Source organism: Salmo salar, chromosome 13, assembly GCF_965601325.2.
Source record: "Salmo salar chromosome 13, fSalSal1, whole genome shotgun sequence".
Lineage (NCBI taxonomy): Eukaryota > Metazoa > Chordata > Actinopteri > Salmoniformes > Salmonidae > Salmo > Salmo salar.
The window spans coordinates 49,973,847-49,996,554 of record NC_138303.1 but is presented as its reverse complement, the minus strand read 5'-3'; the positions used below and the strand labels follow the sequence as shown (position 1 = coordinate 49,996,554).

The following is a 22,708-nucleotide window of genomic DNA, read 5'->3' as shown; positions in this document are numbered from 1 at the left end:
TAGTGTTCTATGTTTTGTATTTCTATGTTCTATTTTCTAGTTATTCTATTCCTATGTTTAGTTTAATGTTTTGACCTTCAATTGGAGGCAGCTGTTCCTCGTTGCCTCTAAACCCCACCTCTTTAAGGAATACCTGGGATAGGATAATCTAATCCTTCTAACCCCCCCCCCCAAAAAAAAAGATTTAGATGCACTATTGTAAAGTGGTTGTTCCACTGGATATCATAAGGTGAATGCACCAATTTGTAAGTCGCTCTGGATAAGAGCGTCTGCTAAATGACTTAAATGTAATGTAAATGTAATTGAGGGTCCTATTTAGTAGGGGTGTTTTTCATGTTTTTTTTTGTGGGTAGTTGTTTCTTGTTTAGCTGTGTGCCTGACAGGACTGTTTTCGTCGTTCTTTTTGTTCAGTATTCATTTATTTAATAAAGAAGAAAATGAGCATACACAGTCCCGCTGCATTTTGGTCCAATCACTACAACGGCCTTGACAGTAGCGGTGGCGCTTGGCTTGCACATGCATATTCAGAACACACATTCTGTAATAGAACTGTTATTTGACGTGTCAAATTAAAAGCTTATTTAACAGGTCAAATAGTGTTATTGTCATAGTGTTATTTGATGGTTCTTTTTTAACACGCAAAGACCCAAACGGCATTCCAAAGTATGCTGTGAAGCTAATAGCAGTGACGCTATCACTGTGTAACTCCGGCAGGGCAACATCTAAAAAATAGCGCACTTGGTAGTGTGTACCAGCGAAAGCCAACATCACCCACGACAGAGAACGGTTAATTGTCAAGGGCAATGAATTCCATTATCTTGGTGTTGGATTTCGCCGTGGAGTTGTCTCGCTGAAATTCTTACTTTCAAATGACTGCTCGACTCGTTGACTGCTCGATCCACACAGCAGACATTGTGGGCTAGGTTAGGAATGCTGTGTTGCACGTGTAGTGCAACATTACGTCATGTACCTAAGCTATATTGGCATGCACATCAGCTTTGACATCGGCGATAAACTAGACATCGTGCCGTTATCGATGTTGGCATTTTTAGCTAATATCGTCCGATTACGATATGTTCACCGATATATCAGGCATCTCTAGTTGCCTCAATCATTCTTAAATGGAAGAAGTTTGGAACCACCACCACTCTTCATAGAGCTGTCAGCCCGGCCAAATTTAGCAAACGAGGGAGAAGGGCCTTGGTCAGGAAGGTAACCAAGAACCCGATGGTCACTCTGACAGAGCTCATCTGTGGAGATGGGAGAACCTTCCAGAAGGACAACCATCTCTGCAGCACTCAACCAATCTGCCCCTTATGGTAGAGTGGCCAGACAGAAGCCACTCCTCAGTAAAAGGAACATGACAGCCCGCTTGGACTTTGCCAAAAGGCACCTAAAGGACTCTCAGACCATGAGAAACAAGATCATCTGGTCTGATGAAACTTTGATTGAACTCTTTGGCCTGAATGCCAAGCGTCATGTCTGGAGGAAACCTGGCACCATCCCTACGGTGAAGCATGGCGGTGGCAGCATCATCCTGTGGGGATGTGTTTCAGCGGCAGGGACTGGGAGACTAGTTAGGATCAAGGAAAAAGATTAACAGAGCAAAGTACAGAGAGATCCTTGATGAAAACCAGCTCCAGAGTGCTCAGGACCTCAGACTGGGATGAAGGTTCACCTTCCAACAGGACAACAACCCTTAGCACACAGCCAAGAAAAGGCAGGAGTGGCTTCCGGACAAGTCTCTGAATGTCCTTGAGTGGTCCAGCCAGAACCCGACTTGAACCTGATCTAACATCTCTGGAGAGACGATTTTGTAAATGACGTCGCTGAAGTCAAGGATCGGTACTATAGTCAGTTTTACGATGGTATGTTTAGCAGCATGGGTGAAGGAGGCTTTGTTGTGAAATAAGAAGCCGATTCTAGATGTAATTTTGGATTGGAGATGTTTAATGTGAGTCTGGAAGGAGAGTTTACAGTCTAGCCAGACACCTAGGTATTTATAGTTGTCCACATATTCTAAGTCAGAACCGTCCAGAGTAGTGATGGTGGACAGGCGGGCAGGTGCAGGCAGCGATCGGTTGAAAAGCATGCATTTAGTTTTACTAGCATTTAAGAGCAGTTGGAAGCCACGGAAGGAGTGTTGTGTGGCATTGAAGCTCGTCTGGAGGTTTATCCAAAGAAGGGCCAGAAGTATACAGAATGGTGTCATCTGTGTAGAAGTGGATCAGAGCAGCAGCAAGAGCGACATCATTGATATATACATTAAAAAAAAGAGTCGGCCCGAGAATTGAACCCTGTGGCACCCCCATAGAGACTGCCAGAGGTCCGGACAACAGGCCCTCTGATTTGACACACTGAACTCCGTCTGAGAAGTAGTTGGTGAACCAGGCGAGGCAGTCATTTGAGAAACTAAGGCTGTTGAGTCTGCCGATAAGAATGCGGTGATTGACAGAGTCGAAAGCCTTGGCCAGTTCGATGAATACGGCTGCACAGTACTGTCTTTTATCGATGGCGGTTATGATATTGTTTAGGACCTTGAGCGTGGCTGAGGTTCATCCATGACCAGCTCGGAAACCAGATTGTATAGCGGAGAAGGTACGGTGGGATTTGAAATGGTCGGTGATCTGTTTATTAACTTGGCTTTCAAAGACTTTAGAAAGGCAGAGCAAGATGGATATAGGTCTATAAAAGTTTGGGTCTAGAGTGTCTGCCCCTTTGAAGAGGGGGATGACTGCGGCAGCTTTCCAATCTTCAGGGATGTCAGACGATACGAAAGAGGTTGAACAGGCTAGTAATAGGGGTTGCAACAATTGCGGAGGATAATTTTAGAAAGAGAGGGTCCAGATTGTCTAGCCCAGCTGATTTGTAGGGGTCCAGATTTTGCAGCTCTTTCAGAACATCAGCTATCTGGATTTTGGTGAAGGAGAAGTGGGGGGGCTTGCGCAAGTTGCTGCGGGGGGTGCAGAGCTGTTGGCCAGGGTAGGGGTAGCCAGGTGGAAAGCAAGGCCAGCCATAGAAAAATGCTTATTGACATTCTCGATTATCGTGGATTTATCGGTGGTGACGGTGTTTCCTAGCTTCAGGCAATGGGCAGCTGGGAGGAGGTGCTCTTACTCTCCATGGACTTTACAGTGTCCCAGAACTTTTTGGAGTTTGTGCTACAGGATGCACATTTCTGTTTGAAAAAGCTAGTCTTTGCTTTCCTAACTGCCTGTGTATATTGGTTCCTAACTTCCCTGAAAAGAGCATATCATGCGAGCTATTCGATGCTAATTCAAAACGCCACAGGATGTTTTTGTGCTGGTCAAGGGCAGTCAAGTGTGGAGTGAACCAAGGGCTATATATGTCCTTCGTTCGACATTTTTTGAATGGGGCATGCTTATTTAAGATGGTGAGGAAAGCACTTTTAAAGAATAACCAGGCATCCTCTACTGACGGGATGAGGTCAATATCCTTCCAGGATACCTGGGCCAGGTCGATTAGAAAGGCCTGCTCGCTGAAGTGTTTTAGGGAGCGTTTGACAGTGATGAGGGGTAGTTGTTTCACAGCGGACCCAGTATGGACGCAGGCAATGAGGCAGTGACCGCTGAAATCCTGGTTGAAGACAGCAGAGGTGTATTTAGAGGGCAGGTTGATCAGGATAAAATCTATGAGGGTGCCCGTGTTTATGGATTTGGAGTTGTACCTGGCAGGTTCCTTGATAATTTGTGTGAGATTGAGGGCATCTAGCTTAGATTGTAGGACGGCTGGGGTGTTAAGCATATCCCAGTTTAGGTCACCTAACAGTACGAACTCTGAAGATAAATGGGGGGCATCAATTTGCGTATGGAGTCCAGGGCACAACTGGGGGCTGAGGGGGGTCTATAGCAAGCGGCAACAGTGAGAGACTTATTTCTGGAAAGGTGGATTTTTAGAAGTAGAACAAAGAGGGCGGAGTTGCCACCTTGGCAGAAAATGTTGTAGTTGGGGATGGAAATTTCAGAATTTTGTGGCCGTCCTAAGCCAGGATTCAGACACGGCTAGGACATCAGGGTTGGTGGAGTGTGCTAAAGCAGTGAATAAAACAAACCTAGGGAGGAGGCTTCTGATGTTAACATGCATGAAACCAATGTTTTTACGGTTACAGAAGTCAACAAATGATAGCGCCTGGGGAATAGGTGTGGTACTGGGGTCTACAGGGCCTGGATTATTAACCTCTACATCACCAGAGGAACAGAGGAGTAGGATAAGGATATGGCTGGTGGTCGTCTCTGGTGGGACCAGTTAAGCAAGGTGAGGTCTCCGCATGTGTGGGGGGTGGGACAAAAGAGCTATCTAAGGCAAGGTGGGCAGGACTGAGGGCTCTACAGTGAAATAAAACAATAAGGACTAGCTGAGACAGCAGTAGACAAGGCATACTGACATTAGAGTGAGGCATATTGACATCAGAGAGAGGCATAAAGCAGTCACAGGTGTTGATCAGGAGAGCTAAGACGTCAACGGGTAAATGGCGATGAATGGGCAGAGCGGGTCAGTTAGGTACATACAGGACCTGAGTTCGAGGCTGGGGCCGACAGATAAACAAAATGAGGTACAGTGTTATTGAAACAGTCCAGGGGCCATTAGCTGTGTAGCCGAGTGATCATAGGGTCCAAAGAACAGCAATAGGTGAGTCAGGGAGCCGTTCAGTAGTCAGTACTACGCTAGGCGAGTCGGAGACACGGCGCTTAGAAAGCTAGCGGGCCAGGGCAAGAAGATGGGTCTTTGGCGTCATCGCAACGGAAAAGCCCGTTGAGACCACATCGGGTGACCATGTCGGCAGACCAGTAGTGATGGATTGGCGGGGCTCCGTGTCGACAACAAAGGGTCCAGGCAAATTGGCAAAAGAGGTATTGTAGACCTAGAATTAGCTGGTATATGGGCCTAGCTCGTGGCTAGCTCAAGGTGGTCTTAACCATTCCACAGGTGCATGTTCATTAATTGTTCATGGTTCATTGAACAAGCATGGGACACAGTGTTTAAACCCTTTACAATTAAGATCTGTGAAACTATTTGGATTTTTACGAATTATCTTTGAAAGACAGGGTCCTGAAAAAGGGATGGTTTTTTTGCTGAGTTTATAACCCCACCGTCATCATGGGCCACGCTGTTCACAACATTGACATCAGCAAACCGCTCTCCAATACAACGCTTGGTCTGCAGTTGTGAGGCTGGTTGGATGTTCTGCCAAATTCTCTAAAACGACTGGTCTCCAAGGGCAGAGAAAGGAACAATAAATTCTCTGCCAACAGCTCTGGAGGACATTCCTGCAGTCAGCATGCCAATTGCATGCTCCTCAACTTGAGACATGGCATTGTATTGTGTGACAAACTGCACATTTGAGTGGCCTTGTGTAATGCTCATGTTGTTTAAATCAGTTTCTTGACATGCCACACCTGTCAGGTGGATGGATAATCTTGGCAAAGTGGAAATGCTCACCAACAGGGATGTTAACAAATTTGTGCACCAAATCTGAAAGAAATATGTTTTTTGTGCATATGGAATATTTCTGGGATCTTTTATGTCACTTTACATGTTGCGTTTATTTTGTCAGTACTGTAAAGGCTAATTAATAGTTATGAGCTGTCCTACATAACTGCACTGAAAACAAAAAAGGATATCCAAGAAAAGTTTTAAAGACCGATTTATTAGGGATGAAATATGTTTGTCTGCTTACAATTTCCTTCAAAAACCTTCAGCATAATTACTTGAGTCCTGAATAATTTGCATTTCAGGTGATGTGCTTGATGATTAGTAGTTGATTACCTCATTGGGAGGAGCTTTAGTGTCACAGAAAGCATCTGTAAAAGCTTTTTAAAAAGCATATGCAAGACAAACAGCTTACATAATGAAATCCTGGAGAACATCACAATCTCGCCTATAGCAATTATATTTTATTGTCATCTTGACTCACCAGATGAAATTAGCTGTAATTCTAGTTATCAAAGGAATAGTTATGCATTGGTGGCGTAATTGTATCAGATGAAGCACATCCACGTGAGAAACTGACAATTGATCGAACCATTGGCTCCGCGCATTGTACAGTTTGGTGCGTTCATCTCCAATTTCCAGAGAAACCAACCCGTGAACATTGATCAACAGCATGCGTTACTTGTGCGACTAGTCTCCTTGTGCTACCAGGATGAATGGGGTTGATAAATAATTTGAGAAACGACAAGCAGTCCAGGAGATAAGACGCTCAACCTTGATACCTGTGAGAGCTATGAGTGGAGAGGTGACGAGGACTCGAAAAAGACATGGATTAGAAAACTTCAAGCAGAGATGGAGTGAGTAGATTACATGAATGTATAGGCTAAGACGTTTTAAACATGTTCGCATTGATAATGAATAACTGACTGTATGACAAGGTTTGTAAAAATGTAAGTGTACCTTTACTGAAAAAGTGGCTTCAATCAAGTCACTACTCGCGTTCCGACGGTGCCAACAGCAGGCAGGTTTCCATTGACCAGGTTAATTCGACAAAAGCAACGTCGCAAAAAAATGATTTGCGCCTTGTGTTATGGAAACCGCAGATGAGACATTTTAAGATCGACAACAATTGTATATCCGTTAGACGGGTCGATTTCCCTTGTCGAATTTGTCTTTGCGACGACAATGGAAACGGTATTTTATTGAACCTTTATTTAACTAATAATTTAAGGTACACGCGGATGGTGACGTCAAAACGTAACTATGAAGCGCCACTCCACCCACATGTAGAACTATTTCGAAACGTCTGCCTGCTAAATGTATTTTTCAACTATAAAAATGATTTGCAGGATCCTTGTCCTGATATTTAACAATTGCGGAATTACTTTGCTTGTGTGATTGGTTGGAAGCAAGTTTCACCATCCAATTATTTCATGTCTACAGGAGTGCAAGTTTCATAATGGCACATGGGAATTAGAATGTCAAATGTTAGTAAATTCTTACATTTTATCCATGAAGGCTTTTGAGGGCTACCTGAGACATAGGTGGGAGGGCATGCAGGCCTGTCTTCAATGTATTAATGCGCAATTTACCTAAATGGGTAATGGAAACGCTTCAACCACATTTTTATTTTGACACTAGGTTCCTACAACGACGCAGTGTTGCCAACTAATTTTCAGGGAAAGTTGCTAGAGGCAGGTTGATTTGTTGCTAAAAGCTGCTAAATGACGTTATGTAATTGCGTGATAACGTAAAGCTGCGTCATTACGTCGAATACACAATAACGTTACTCAAATTGACTGGCCATCTCAGCGAAAAATAGGATTTGACATTTGTTCAGGTAGACTCCCACTCTTCTGTTCTTCTGGCTGTACAATTTTGATTGAGACATGTTGATTGATGTTGTAAGTTCTGTTCAAGATCAAACATTCGTGACCAACTATATTCATTGGGTTTGGCTCGTTGAACCTGTACTACTGCTGCTGTCAGCCAACAATGATTTGCAATTTTCTGAAATTGCTGCTGCCTGTGTGTAACCGATGTGAAATGGCTAGTTAGTTAGCGGTGGTGCGCGCTAATAGCGTTTCAATCAGTGACGTCACTCGCTCTGAGACTTGAAGTAGGGTTTCCCCTTGCGTTGCAAGGGCCGCGGCTTTTGTGGCGCGATGGGTAACGATGCTTCGTGGGGTGTCAGTTGTTGATGTGTGCAAGGGTCCCTGGTTCGAGCCCGGGTTGGGGCGAAGAGAGCCTACACTGTTACATGTGCACGAGCTGAGCGCCTTCTGCTGACGTCACTCACAATGCACTTTTGCCGCCAGGCATGTGTTGTGACAGAGAAAATCGTTTGTGTCATTTAGAGGGAAAATGCATGCATTTTAGCATTTGAATCACTTTTCAAAAGTTGCTAAAAGTTCCAAATACATTTTTAAAAGTAGCTAAATTTGATGCTAGATGCGGTTTGAAAAGAAAGTTGCCAGGGTAGTCTGAAAAGTTGCTAAATCTAGCAACGAATTGCTAAATATGCATCACTGCAACCACGTTCCATCCACCGTTTTTTCATGAGTAAAGTCATACCAGGAAACGGGACGTTTCGCTACAATTTTACAAATGCAGACAATTTCTTGAACATGGTGGAGTCTTTGTTGGTTAAATTGCTAGAAATGGCAGTGAAAACGCCTTTATGCGCAAATATTGATAATAACTATCATATTGAAGTAAATGTGGAGTCACGCTGTTGGTCCTTTTGATGGTAGAAAGTGGAGATGAAATACGACCAAAAGTATGTAGACACCTGCTTGTTGAACATCATTCAGTGATGTTGGGCGATTAGGCCTGTCTCAGTCGGTGTTCCAATTCATCCCAAAGGTGTTCGATGTGGTTGAAGTCAGGGCTCTGTGCAGGCCAGTCAAGTTCTTTCACACCGTTCGACAAACCATTTCAGTATGGACCTTGCTTTGTGCACAGGGAAAGGGCCTTCCCTAAACCGTTGCCACAAAGTTGGAAGCACAGAATCGTCTAGAATGTCATTGTATGATGTAGCACTGGAACTAAGGGCCTAGCCCGAACCATGAAAACATCCCCAGACCATTATTCATCCTCCAAACTTTAGTTGGCACTATGCAGTCGGGCAGGTAGCGTTCTCCTAGCATCCACCAAACCTAGATTTGTCCATCGGACTGCCAGATTGTGAAGCGTGATTCATCATCTCGGGGGCTCCCGAGTGGCGCAGCGGTCTAAGGCACTGCATCTCAATGCAAGAGGCGTCACTACAGTCCCTGTTTCGAATCCAGGCTGTTTCTCATCCGGCCATGATTGGAAGTCCCGTAGGGCGGCCAGTGTCATCTGGGTTTGGCTGGGGTAGGCCGTCATTGTAAATAAGAATTTGTTCTTAACCTTTTATTTAACGAGGCAAGTCAGTTAAATAAAATCATTCCAGAGAACGCGTTTACACTGCTCCAGAGTGTAAGGCAGCAAGCTTTACGCCACCCCAGCTGACGCTTGGCATTGCGTATGGTGATCATAAGCTTGTGTGCGGCTGTTCGGCCATGGAAGCCCATTTCATGAAGCTCCCAACAAGCAGTTCTTATGCTGACGTTGCTTGAGTGTTGCAACCGAGAACAGACTATTTTTACTCGCTTCAGCACTCGGTGGTTCCGCTCTAGCTGAAATAGCCTAATCTACTAATTTGAATCTGTTCATTTCCTTCAGTTCACCAGTCCATTTTGAATGTTGTTAACTGTCGTCATTTGACAAGGAATTTTGCTCGTGCATCCCATCAGGTAGATACAGAAGTAAATGCCTATAAAAGCGTGTGTGTGCGCGTGTGTGTGTGTGGTCAGAACGCAATTGAGTGAGACATGAAGGGGAAAGGAAATGTTGGGAGCAGAACTGATGCTTGGTTTCTTTTTTGTTGTCCCAACTGGAACAGTGGAGTCAAAGCACGTTAATGTTTTCTTCAGGACATCAATTACGAACAAATGGTTTTACAGTATTTGAACAAAATGTGATCTCTGGTTAAAGAGATTTGACGACCTTCTCGATTACTCATGCCCATCCCTAGTGGGGGAGCATTCTTGACAAACACGGGATACTTGAGCGTGAATCCCAGCAGCGTTGCAGTTCACACACTTACACCAGTGCACCAGGCACCTACTACTTTTCAAAGGCACTTAATTATTTGCCTTGACCCTTCACCCTCAGAATGGCACATACAATGTGTCAATTGTCTCGAGGCTTAAAAAAAGTCTTTAACCCGTCTTTTCCTCTGAAAGTGATTTTACAGGTTACATCAATAAGGGATCATAGCATTCACCTGCTCAGTCTCATGGAAAGAGCAGGTGTTCCTATTTTGTACACTCGGTGTATGTATTTAAATGTATGCTGTGTGAATTTAGGCTTGTAAATAATAAGGATTTGGCATACTAGTGCATCAAACAAACGAACAACCGTCAAACAAATGAGCCCTTTAATTTGAGTTTGTGGCCAACTTATGTTCAAAGTTTTGGGCTTCAGAACATGTTCACTCTTGCTGTATTTGATCTACAAAGGCTGTAACAAGTTCCTGTTATAGTCTGTTACCATCAAATCATAGCAGTTATGGGCCTAGGACCTAACATACAGTGCCTTCAGAAAGTATTCAAACCCCTTGACTTTTCACATTTTGTTTTACAGCCTTAATAAAAAATTGATTTACTTTTAGATTGCCTGCCACACACACACAATACCCCATAATGTTAAAGTGGAATATTTTTTTTGAAAATGTTACTAATTCATTATAAACCAGAATTTATTTTTTTTTCATTTATTTTTTATTTTAGTTTTTATCAATAAGTATTCAACCCCTTTTATGCCAGGCCTAAACAATTCAGGAGTCAATATTTGCTTATCACATGGACACTGTGTGCAATAGTGTTTAACATGATTTTTGAACGACTACCTCCTCTCCGTACCCCACACATACAATTATCTGTAAGGTCCCTGAGTCAAGAAGTGAATTATCAACACAGATTTAACCACAAAGACCAGGGAGGTTTTCCATTGGCTTGGAAAGAAGGCTACCTATTGGTAGATGGGTAAAAAAAAAGCAGACCTTGTATGGTGAAGTTATTAATTGCACTTTGGATGGTGTATCAATACAACCAGTGACTACAAAGAAACAGGCGTCCTTCCTAACTCAGTTGCCAGAGAGGAAGGAAACCACTGAGGATGGACTAACTTCAGAGTTACTCAACAATACTCACCTAATTGACAGAGTGAAATGAAGGAAGCCAGTAGAGAATATAAAATTCCAAAACATGCTTCCTGTTTGCAACAAGTCACTAAAGTAATACTGCAAAAAATGTGGTAAAGTAATTTGCTTTTTGTCCTGAATAAAGTGTTGTTTGCGGCAGATACAAGACATTACTGAGTACCACTCAGTATTTTCAAGCATAGTGGTGGCTGCATCATGTTATTGGTATGCTTGTCATTGTTAAGGGCTAGGTAGTTTCAGGATAGAAAAGAAACATAATAGTGCAAAGCACTGGCAAATTCACTTTTCAGCAGAGCCTAAAACACAAGGCCAAATCTACACTAGCGTTGCGTACCCGTGTAGCTCAGTTGGTAGAGCATAGTGTTTGCAACGCCAGGGTTGTGGGTTCGATTCCAACGGGGGACCAGTACGGAGAAAAACATTTATGAAATGTATGCATTCACTACTGTAAGTCGCTCTGGATAAGAACGTCTGCTAAATGACTAAAATGTAAGAGGACAGTGAATGTTCCTGAGTGACCAAGTTAGTTATGACGTATCTATTTGAAAATCTAGGGCAAGACCTGAATAGTTGTCTAGCAATGATCAACCAATTTGACAGAGCGTGAAGAATTTTGAAAAGAATGTGTAAATGTTGGTGGAAGCTCTTAGACGTAAGGCGTCTGCATTAGAGGTCGACCGACTATGATTTTTTTTCAACGCCGATACTGATTATTTTATTTATAATAATGACAATTACAACAATACTGAATGAACACTTATTTTAACTTGATATAATAGATCAAAATCAATTTTGCCTCAAATAATGCAACATGTTCAATTTGGTTTAAATAATGCAAAAACAAAGTGTTGGAGAAGAAAGTAAAAGTGCAATATGTGCCATGTAAGAAAGCTAATGTTTAAGTTCCTTGCTCAGAACATGAGAACATATGAAAGCTGGTGGTTCGTTTTAACATGAGTCTTCAATATTCCCATGTAAGATGTTTTGGGTTGTAGTTATTATAGGACTTTCTCTCTATACGATAATTATTTCATATACCTTTTCACTATTGGATATTCTTATAGGCACTTTAGTATTGCCAGTGTAACAGTATAGCTTCCGTCCCTCTCCTCGCTCCTACCTGGGCTCGAACCAGGAACACATCGACAACAGCCACCCTCGACGCAGCGTTACCCATGTAGAGCAAGGGGAACAACTACTCCAAGTCTCAGAGCGAGTGACGTTTGAAATGCTATTAGCGCGCACCCGCTAACTAGCTAGCCATTTCACATCGGTTACACCAGCCTAATCTTGGGAGTTGATGGGCTTGAAGTCATAAACAGCGCAATGAAGAGCTGCTGGCAAAACGCACGAAAGTGCTGTTTGAATGAATGTTTACGAGCCTGCTGGTGCCTACCACCGCTCAGTCAGACTGCTCTATCAAATCAGACTTAATTATAATAAACACACAGAAATATGAGCCTTAGGTCATTAATACGGTCGAATCCGGAAACTATCATCTCAAACAACTTTTCTTTCAGTGAAATACGGAACGGTTCCGTATTTTATCTAACGGGTGGCATCCCTAAGTCTAAATATTCCTGTTACATTGCACAACCTTCAATGTTATGTCATAACTACGTAGAATTCTGGCAAATTAGTTCGCCAGAAGGCCAAAACTGTTTCATATACCCTGACTCTGCGCGCAATGAACGCTAGAGATGTGACACAATTTCATGTTAGCAGGCAATATTAACTAAATATGCAGGTTTAAAAATATACACTTGTGTATTGATTTTAAAGAAAGGCATTGATTTTTTATGGTTAGGTACATTGGTGCAACGACAGTGCTTTTTTTTCACAAATGCGCTTGTTATATCAACACCCGTTTGTCGAAGTAGGCTGTGATTCGATGAGAAATGAACAGGCACCGCATCGATTATGCAACGCAGGACACGTTAGATAACTACATGTGGTTGATGATATTACTAGTTTAACTAGTGATTATGTTAAGATTGATCGTTTTTTATAAGATAAGTTTAATGCTAGCTAGCAACTTACCATGGCTTCTTGCTGCCCTCGTGTAACAGGTAGTCAGCCATGCAGGCTCCTCGTGGAGTGTAATGTAAGGCAGGTGGTTAGTGTTGGACTAGTAACCGGAAGGTTGCAAAAACGAATCCCCCCTGAACAAGGCAGTTAACCCCCGTTCCTAGGCCGTCATTGAAAATAAGTGTGTTCTTAATCTGACTTGCCTAGTTAAATAAAGGTGTAAAAAAAAATAATAATTGGCAAATCGGTGGCCAAAAATACCGACCGATTGTTATGAAAACTTGAAATCGGCCATTCCGATTAATCGGTCGACCTCTAGTCTGCATGCTTCAGTTCGGCCACCAAAAATTCTGAAATGTCCATCCCCAACTACAACATTTTACGCCAAGATAGAACTGCCAAAGGGGGTGGAGTTGCAATCTACTGCAGAGACGGCCTGCAGAGAACTGTCGTGCTATCCAGGTCTGTGCCCAAACAGTTCGAGCTTCTACTTCTAAAATACGTCTCTCACTGTTGCCGCTTGTTATAGACACCCCTCAGGCCCCCGCTGTGCTCTGGACACCATATGTGAATTCGTTGCCTCCCATTTTATCTTCAGAGTTCGTACTGTTAGGTGACCTAAACTGGGATATGCTTAACACCCTGGCCGTCCTACAATCTAAGCTTGATGCCCTCATTCTCACAAATTATCATGGAACCTACCAGGTGCAACCCAAATCCGTAAACATGGGCACCCTCATAGATATCATCCTGACCAACCTGCCCTCTAAATGCACCTCTGTCTTCAACCAGGATCTCAGCAATCACTGCCCCATTGCCTGAGTCTAATGGGCCCGCGGTCAAACGACCACCCCTCATCACTTTCAAACGCTCCCTAAAACACTTCAGCGAGCAGGCCTTTCTAATCGACCTGGCCTAGGTAACCTGGAAGAATATTGACCTCATCCCATTAGTAGAGGATACCTGGTTATTCTTTAAAAGTGTTTCTCACCATCTTAAATAAGCATGCCCCATTCAAAAAATGTAGAACTAAGAACAGATGTAGCCCTTGGTTCACTCCACACTTGACTGCCCTTGACCAGCACAAAAACATCCTGTGGTGTATTGCATTAGCATCGAATCACCCCGCGATATGCAACATTTCAGGGAAGTCAGGAACCAATATACACAGGCAGGTAGGAAAGCAAAGGCTAGTTTTTTTCAAACAGAAATTTGCATCCTCTAGCACAAACTCCAAAAAGTTCTGGGACACTGTAAAGTCCATGGAGAATAAGAGCACCTCCCACTGCACTGAAGCTAGGAAACACTGTCACCACCGATAAATCCACGAATAATCAATAATTTCAATAAGCATTTTTCTACGGCTGGCCATGCTCTGCACCCCCCCCCCCCCACAGCAACTTGCCCAAGCCTCCCCTATTTCATCTTCACCCAAATCCAGACAGCTGATGTTCTGAAAGAGCTGCAAAATTCGAATCCCACCATACCTTCTCCGCTATGCAATCTGGTTTCCGAGCTGGTCATGGGTGCACCAAATGCCACACTCAAGGTCCTAAAGGATGTCATAACCGCCATCGATAAAAGACAGTACTGTGCAGCCGTATTCGTCGACCTGGCCAAGGCTTTCGACTGTCAATCACCACATTTTTTATCGGCAGACTCAACAGCCTTGGTTTCTCAAATGACTGCCTCACCTGGTTCACCAACTACTACTCAGACAGAGTTCAGTGTGTCAAATCGAAGGGCTTGTTGTCCGGACCTCTGGCTGTCTCTATGGGGGTGCCACAGGGTTCAATTCTCCGGCTGACTCTTCTCTGTATATCAATGATGTCGCTCATGCTGCAGGTGATTCTCTGATCCACCTCTACGCAGATGACACCATTCTGTATACCTCTGGCCCTTCTTTGGACACTTAACAAGCTTCAAATCCATACAACACTCCTTCCGTGGCCTCCAACTGCTCTTAAATGCAAGTACAACTAAATGCATACTCTTCAACCAATTGCTGCCTGCACGCCTGTCTATCATCACTACTCCTCTGGATGGTTCTGACTTAGAATATGTGGACAACTACAAACACCTTGGTGTCTGGTTAGACTCTAAACTCTCCTTCCAGACTCACATTAACTTCTATGGGCTAGGTGGGACGGTAGCGTCCCACTTGCGGGACACAGCCAATGAAATATCAGGGCGGCAAATTATAAAATAACAAATTGTCATAATTCAACTTTCTCAAACATATGACTGTTTTACACCATTTTAAAGATGCACGTCTCCTTGATGTAACCACATTGTCCAATTTCAAAAAGGCTTTACAGCGAAAGCAAAACATTAGATTATGTTTGGAGAGTGCATAGACAAAAATAATCACATAGCCATTTTCCAAGCAAGGACGTGTCAATAAAACCCAGCGACATGAAGCACTAACCTTTGACGATCTTCATCAGATGACACTCCTAGGACAGTATGTTGCACAATACATGTGTGTTTTGTTCGATAAAGTTGCTATTTATATCCAAAAACAGCATTTTACATTGGCATGTGACATTCAGAAAATATTTTGCCTCCAATACGGTCGGTGAATCAGCACAACAATATACAAAGATACTCATCATAAACGTTGACAAAATATTAAACTGTTATTCAAAGAATTATAGATGAACATCTCCTTTATGCAACCGCTGTGACAGATTTCAAAAAAGCTTCACCTGGGAAAGCACACTTTGCAATAATCTGAGTACTGTGCTCAGAAAAATACACCAGGCAATACAGATACCCGCCATTTGAGTCATCTAAAATCATAAATAGCATTAGAAATATTCACTTACCTTTGATCTTCATCAGAAGGCACTTCCAGGAATCCCAGGTCTACAATAAATGTTGTTTTGTTTGATAAAGTCCATAATTTATGTCCAAATAATGTTGTTTGCGCGTTCATTAAGCTACTCCAAATGTAAGAAGCGCGCCGAAAATTTCACGACAAAAAGTTATATATTTACGTTCGTTGAAACATGTCAAACATTGTAAAACATCAATCTTTAGGGCCTTTAACCTCTATGGGCTAGGTGGGACGCTTGCGTCCCACCTACTTAACAGCCAGTGTAACCCGTGGCGCGATATTGAAATACCTCAAATGCAAAAACTTCAATTTTTCAAACATATGACTTTTACACCATTTTAAAGACAAGACTCTCGTTAATCTAACCACACTGTCCGATTTCAAAAAGGCTTTACAACGAAAGCAAAACATTAGATTATGTCAGCAGAGTACCCAGCCAGAAATAATCACACACCCATTTTTCAAGCTAGCATATAATGTCACATAAACCCAAACCACAGCTAAATGCAGCACTAACCTTTGATGATCTTCATCAGATGACAACCCTAGGACATTATGTTATACAATACATGCATGTTTTGTTCAATCAAGTTCATATTTATATCAAAAACCAGCTTTTTACATTAGCATGTGACTAGCATTCCCACCGAACACTGCCGGTGAATTTACTAAATTACTCAGGATAAAAGTTCACAAAAAACATAACAATTATTTTAAGAATTATAGATACAGAACTCCTCTATGCACTCGCTATGTCCGATTTTTAAAATAGCTTTTCGGTGAAAGAACATTTTGCAATATTCTCAGTAGATAGCCCGGCATCACAGGGCTAGCTATTTAGACACCCAGCAAGTTTAGCACTCACCAAAGTCAGATTTACTATAAGAAACATGTTATTACCTTTGCTGTTCTTCATCAGAATGCACTCCCAGGACTTCTACTTCAATAACAAATGTTGGTTTGGTCCCAAATAATCCATTGTTATATCCAAACAGCGGCGTTTTGTTCGTGCGTTCAAGACGCTATCCGAAAGGGTAAATAAGGGTGACGAGCATGGCGCATTTCGTATATTTTTTTTCTTCTAAATATTCCATTACCGTACTTCGAAGCATGTCAACCGCTGTTTAAAATCAATTTTTATGCCATTTTTCTCGTAAAAAAGCGACAATATTCCGACCGGGAAATCGTTTTTTATTACAAAGAGAGTGAAAGTAAAAGCATGCTATCCCCTCATGCACGAGCCTCAGTCTAATGGCCCTCTGATAGAGCACTTGCCAAACACGCTAATGTGTTTCAGCCTGGGGATGGAATTACATCGTTCAGCTTTTTCCCGCCTTCTGAGAGCCCATGGGAGCCGTAGGAAGTGTCACGTCATGCCAGAGATCCCCTGTATTTGTTAGAGATGCTCAAGGAGGGCAAGAAATCGTCAGACAGGCCACTTCCTGTAAGGAATATTCTCAGGTTTTGGCCTGCCAAATGAGTTCTGTTATACTCACAGACACCATTCAAACAGTTTTAGAAACTTTAGGGTGTTTTCTATCCAAAGCCAATAATTATATGCATATTCTAGTTACTGGGCAGGAGTAGTAACCAGATTAAATCGGGTACGTTTTTTTTTTTATCCGGCCGTGCAAATACTGCCCCCTAGCCCCAACAGAATAACGTAGAACTTCAATAATATTCCAACCGGACGATTCCAGTGTCTTGAAAAACGTTTTGGAACACAGCTACCTCAGGTGAATACGTGTAATTGTGACCTGTCATTCTCTCGGTCATCAGACTCCAGGAGGTCTTGTTCGCTCTCTGTTGACTGCAAAAGCCTGAAACACGTTCTAAAGACGGTTGACATCTAGTGGAAGCCTTAGGAAGTGCAAATTGAACCCTAAGTCACTGTATACTGAATAGGCCCAGTCTTGAAAAACTACAATCCACTTCCTGGTTGGATTTTTTTTTCTCAGGTTTTTGCCTGCCATATGAGTTCTGTTATACTCAGACACCATTCAAACAGTTTTAGAAACTAAAGTGTTTTCTATCCAAATCTACTAATAATATGCATATTCTAGTTTCTGAGCCAGAGTAGTAACCTGTTTAAATTGGGTACGTTTTTCATCCGGCCGTCAAAATACTGCCCCCTAGCCCAGACAGGTTAAGCATCTCCAATCCAAAATTAAATATAGAATTGGCTTCCTATTTCGCAACGAAGCATCCTTTACTCATGCTGCCAAACATACCCTTGTAAAACTGACTATCCTACCGATCCTTGACTTCAGCGATGTCATTTACAAAATGGCCTCCAACACTCTACTCAGCAAATTGGATGCAGTCTATCACAGTGCCATCCGTTTTGTCACCAAAGCCCCGTATACTACCCGCCACTGCGACCTGTATGCTCTCGTTGGCTGGCCTTCGCTTCATATTCGTTGCCAAACCTACTGGCTCCAGGTTGTTTAAGTCTTTGCTAGGTAAAGCCCCGCCTTATCTTATCTCACTGGTCACTATAGCAGCACCCACCCGTAGCACGCACTCCAGCAGGTATGTTTCACTGGTCACCCCCAAAGCCAATTCCTCCTTTGGATGCCTTTCCTTCCAGTTCTCTGCCACCAATGACTGGAACAAATTGCAAAAGCCTAAGACTTATCTCCCTCACTAACTTTAAGCATCAGCTGTCAGAGCAGTTTACCAATCATTGCACCTGTACGTAGCCCATCTGTAAATAGCCCACCCAACTACCTCATCCCCATATTGTTATTGTTTTGCTCCTTTGCACCCAGTATCTCTACTTGTGCAGAATATGAATGTGCATCCATCTTACCTACGTTTAATTATTACGAAATTAAATTAATCATGTAACAATGAACTCAGTAACTCGTTAAACTATCTCCTGACTTAAACTAAAGATATCTAAATATCTCTTACATCAATAAGTCAATTACCGCAGTCTCATTTTGAACGTTGCATAATTCTTGGATATTTGCACGAACCCTGACCTAAGTGATGAATCAGCGATACACAAATTGACTTAGTAAATAAATAATTAACTAAATTGTCACAGAATATGTAACACACAACAGGTTATTGATTACATACATAATGCAATGAAAACCGGTCTATAGTGGACTAACAAGCATGACCATTTGGTTACACAATGGAAGGGGAGGGGTATGTAAGCAGAGGATAGACAGTCAATTTATCGTACATACATTTGAAAGTTACGCTCACCGTAACCAGAATTCTTAGCACCCTAACGACCACTCATTCGGATTAGAAACGCAATATATTTATGCGTAGATGTCTTTCTCTGTTCTCTCTGAAACCACTCGATCCTGTCTATGGGAAGTGGTTTGACATAAGTCTCTGGTTGTCCACCAGAGGTCACAATGTCCTTAGTTGTAGGCTTCTGTCTGGGAGTGTTCGTTAGAATTGATACTTCAGGTGTACCACAGTGGTGAGGGATCTGTTCTTCCTTCTCGTCTTTGGTCACATGTCCTAGACTAATTTACATACACAGCTGCAGACTGAATATTTGCAGTCTTTACTTTCACTCGTTGAGAGTTTGAGGGTCCTACCATTCTCAGCTTTGTAGTCACTGCTCCACGCTGTCTGGTCTTGTAGTTTTAACCATTTCAACGTGTAGGCCACCGCCTCATGTTCTCTGGTCTGTATTTAAATTCTCAATGAGTCCTTTTAAGCACTCTGGCCTGAAAGGTGGTCCATCATGTTGACACGAACTCTGACCTCATTAGGGGTATGGCTTAATGTGCAACAGACCATTCTCATTAGAAGACTAAAATCACATTTTTATCTTTTCACATTTAATCATTCAGGTTTTACACCATTTAGATGTAAATCTGATATACCGTGTGAAAGCTCTTAAGTTAATGTTTCCATTATAACATCTTTCAGATTTTTTTTAATGACATCACAAAATATACATTAATTTCTCATTACCAACATTCGGAGGATGAAATATGTTGTCCATTGTTTGATGTTGACGTTCTTGGGCGGTAAACTCTTCATAAGACACATTCCAATCACCCAAACTAGGCCACAAAGGGTTTCGTCTGATCCAGTGCGCTGATCCACTAACCTGATCCTCACAGGATAGTCATGACTAGGGATGCACGATATATCGGTGAACATATTGGAATCGGCCGATATTAGCTAAAAATGCCAACATCGGTATCTGCCCAATGTCTAGTTTAACACCGATGTCAAAGCTACCGTGCATACCTATATAGCGTAGGCACATGACGTAATAATGGCACGTAAAATTTTGCACTACACGTGCAACACAGCATTCCTAACCTAGCCCACACATTGTGTGCTGTGTGGATTGAGCAGTCATTTTGAAAGGGTAAGACATTTTCAGTGAGAGAACTTAGACAAAATCCATTAAAGCCAAGTTAATGGAATCCATTGCCCTTGACAATCAACCGTTCTGTCGTGGGTGATGTTGGCTTTTGCCAACTGGTCGAGCGTCGGTACACACTACCAAGTGCACTATTTTTCAGATGTTGCCCTACCGGAGTTACACAGTAATAGCGTCACTGCTATTAGCTTCACGACATGCATACTATGGAACACCGTTTGGGTCTTCGTGTGTGAAAAAATAACCAGTAGCACTGTCAAATCTGCACTAAAAAAGTCTGCAAACACTGGCCACGAACGATGTGTTTACAATACCGTGTTGGTAATAAAGCATTATTTGTTCGACCACAACTTCTGGGGTAGCTACCTTTTAGCTTGGTACCTAGCTAGCACCAATACAACCAGCCTGAAATCAATGACCAGTAGAAACTGCAGTCATTATCATTATTCCTAACAATTATTTAGGGATCCTTGTAAGTATTGTTGGTCGCCTGTTGAAATTGAACTTCAGTTCATGAAAATAAATAGCTAGCCAGCTACTTAACCCTGTTGCCAAAAGCTAACGTTATAAGCAGCCAGATAGCTTCATCTGGCTAGTGAGGCTCGACCGGACCGGGTTATGTGTTGTGAAGCTAGCCACAATAAGGATTAGTCACAGTTGTGGAATTTGCAGTTTGCCTTCAAAATAAGTGTCTGATGCAAATTATAAAAGAATATGCCATACTTTTATTTTGAAGGCTAACCGCAAAGTCCACTTGTGGCTAATCCTTATTGTTGCTAACTTCACAGATGGATCCAACCACAATTAATCAAACAAGAACTGTCTTATAAATTAAGGTTATTTTAGATGACACCTAGCTATATAGTTAGCTAAGCTAGCTTCATCTGGCTAGCTAACTATATAGCTACTGAAACAGATTGTCGTGTTACACGTCAAATAGACCCAAACGGCTTTCTATAGAAATCCTGGTTGAGAATGAATTGAATGAACAACAAAACAGCACAGAGTAAGTTGAAGAAATAGGTTTTGATTATGTTTTACTGGTAATGGGGACATGCGTAAATGCCAACAAAATAACTTTTTGGGTAGTGGGTTGTGTGACCTTTATATTAACTAGGCAAGTCAATTAAGAACAAATTATTATTTCCAATGACGGCCCGGACGACGCTGGGCCAATTGTGTGCCGCCCTATGGGACTCCCAATCACAGCCGGATGTGATACAGCCTGGATTCAAACCAGGGACTGTAGTGACGCCTCTTGCACTGAGATGCAGTGCCTTAGACCGCTGAGTGTGTGTAACTATTTAACTGTACTAGAATGCTTAAAAGACCGCCAAAAAAAAATGTAAAATCGGTGTAGTTTGTTTTGGCAAGGAAAATATTGGATATCGGTATCGGCCAAAAATGTCATCGGTTCATCACTAGTCATGACAGTACATTTCTGAAACCGCAGAACCTAAACCATGAAGCACTGACTTTAGCGTTCTATCATGGTCATATTTCAAGTGCAATAATACTTTAGTACATTACATACAGGTAAAGGTTTAGGGAGGCAGTGAGTGGAAGAGGGAGCAAGCGAGTGAGCGAGAGCCTTGCCAGAATAAGCTACCAATCCCTTATTGGATTGAGTTGAGGCTTGCTGGCTGTCAAGAGAAGATTTAACATGTTATGTAACCTGAAGGGCAGGCAGCACACCCTGTGATGGAGAATGACTTCTTTACACCTACGCAGTATGTAAGCCTTGCTGTTCTCATGTTCTTCTAGCGGCCCTGCTACGCTACAGCCAGCGGGCATCTGGCATTGACATCAGCTATCAGTCATTAAATGAATGCTTCCTTTGAAATTAAAGCTGCTATACTGCCCTTGTTGTGTCACGTCCAATGGCAGCATCCAAGCTCAAGAATTGCTGACGCTCAATTCTTGATGGCTGACGCGTGCATTAATTCCCTATTGTGAATTCAAATAAGTTAAGTTGATTTGTTGCATATCCTCTATGGGCTAGGTGGGACGCTTGCGTCCCACCTACTCAACAGCCAGTTGAATCCTGTGGCGCGTTATTCAAATCCTTAGATATGCTATTACTTCAGTTTTTCAAAAATATGACTATTTTACACCATTTTAAAGATAAGACTCTCGTTAACCTCTCTGGGCTAGGCGGGACGAATTCGTCCCACCTACGTAACAGCCACTTGCAGCCTGTGGCGCGATTTTCAAAACCTTAAAAATCCTATTACTTCAATTTCTCAAACATATGACTATTTTACAGCTATTTAAAGACAAGACTCTCGTTAATCTAACCACACTGTCCGATTTCAAAAAGGCTTTACAACGAAAGCAAAACATTAGATTATGTCAGCAGAGTACCAAGCCATAAATAATCAGACACCCATTTTTCAAGCCAGCATATAATGTCACCAAAACCCAGAAGACAGCTAAATGCAGCACTCACCTTTGATCTTCATCAGATGACAACCCTAGGACATTATGTTATACAATACATGCATGTTTTGTTCAATCAAGTTCATATTTATATCAAAAACCAGCTTTTTACATTAGCATGTGACTAGCATTCCCACCGAACACTGCCGGTGAATTTACTAAATTACTCACGATAAACGTTCACAAAAAGCATAATTATTTTAAGAATTATAGATACAGACCTCCTCTATGCACTCGATATGTCCGATTTTTAAAATAGCTTTTCGGTGAAAGCACATTTTGCAATATTCTCAGTAGATAGCCCGGCATCACAGGGCTAGCTATTTAGACA

At 42.3% G+C, this 22,708-nt stretch overlaps 1 protein-coding gene across 3 annotated transcripts in view; it reads left to right on the top strand.

The window, feature by feature from the left end:
- Positions 1-22,708, top strand: part of LOC106566937 (DENN domain-containing protein 2D) — a 52,256-nt gene that overhangs the window by 5,472 nt on the left and 24,076 nt on the right. For 2 of the 3 annotated variants that reach the window (XM_014135598.3, XM_045693347.2), the window contains exon 1: positions 5,835-6,308. The exons of the other annotated variant lie outside the window; for it this stretch is intronic. In XM_014135598.3, the coding sequence (XP_013991073.1) occupies positions 6,245-6,308 (64 nt within the window). In that variant the 5' untranslated portion in view covers positions 5,835-6,244. Of the gene's footprint in view, positions 1-5,834; positions 6,309-22,708 lie in introns of those variants that run through there. 3 annotated transcript variants of the gene reach the window in all.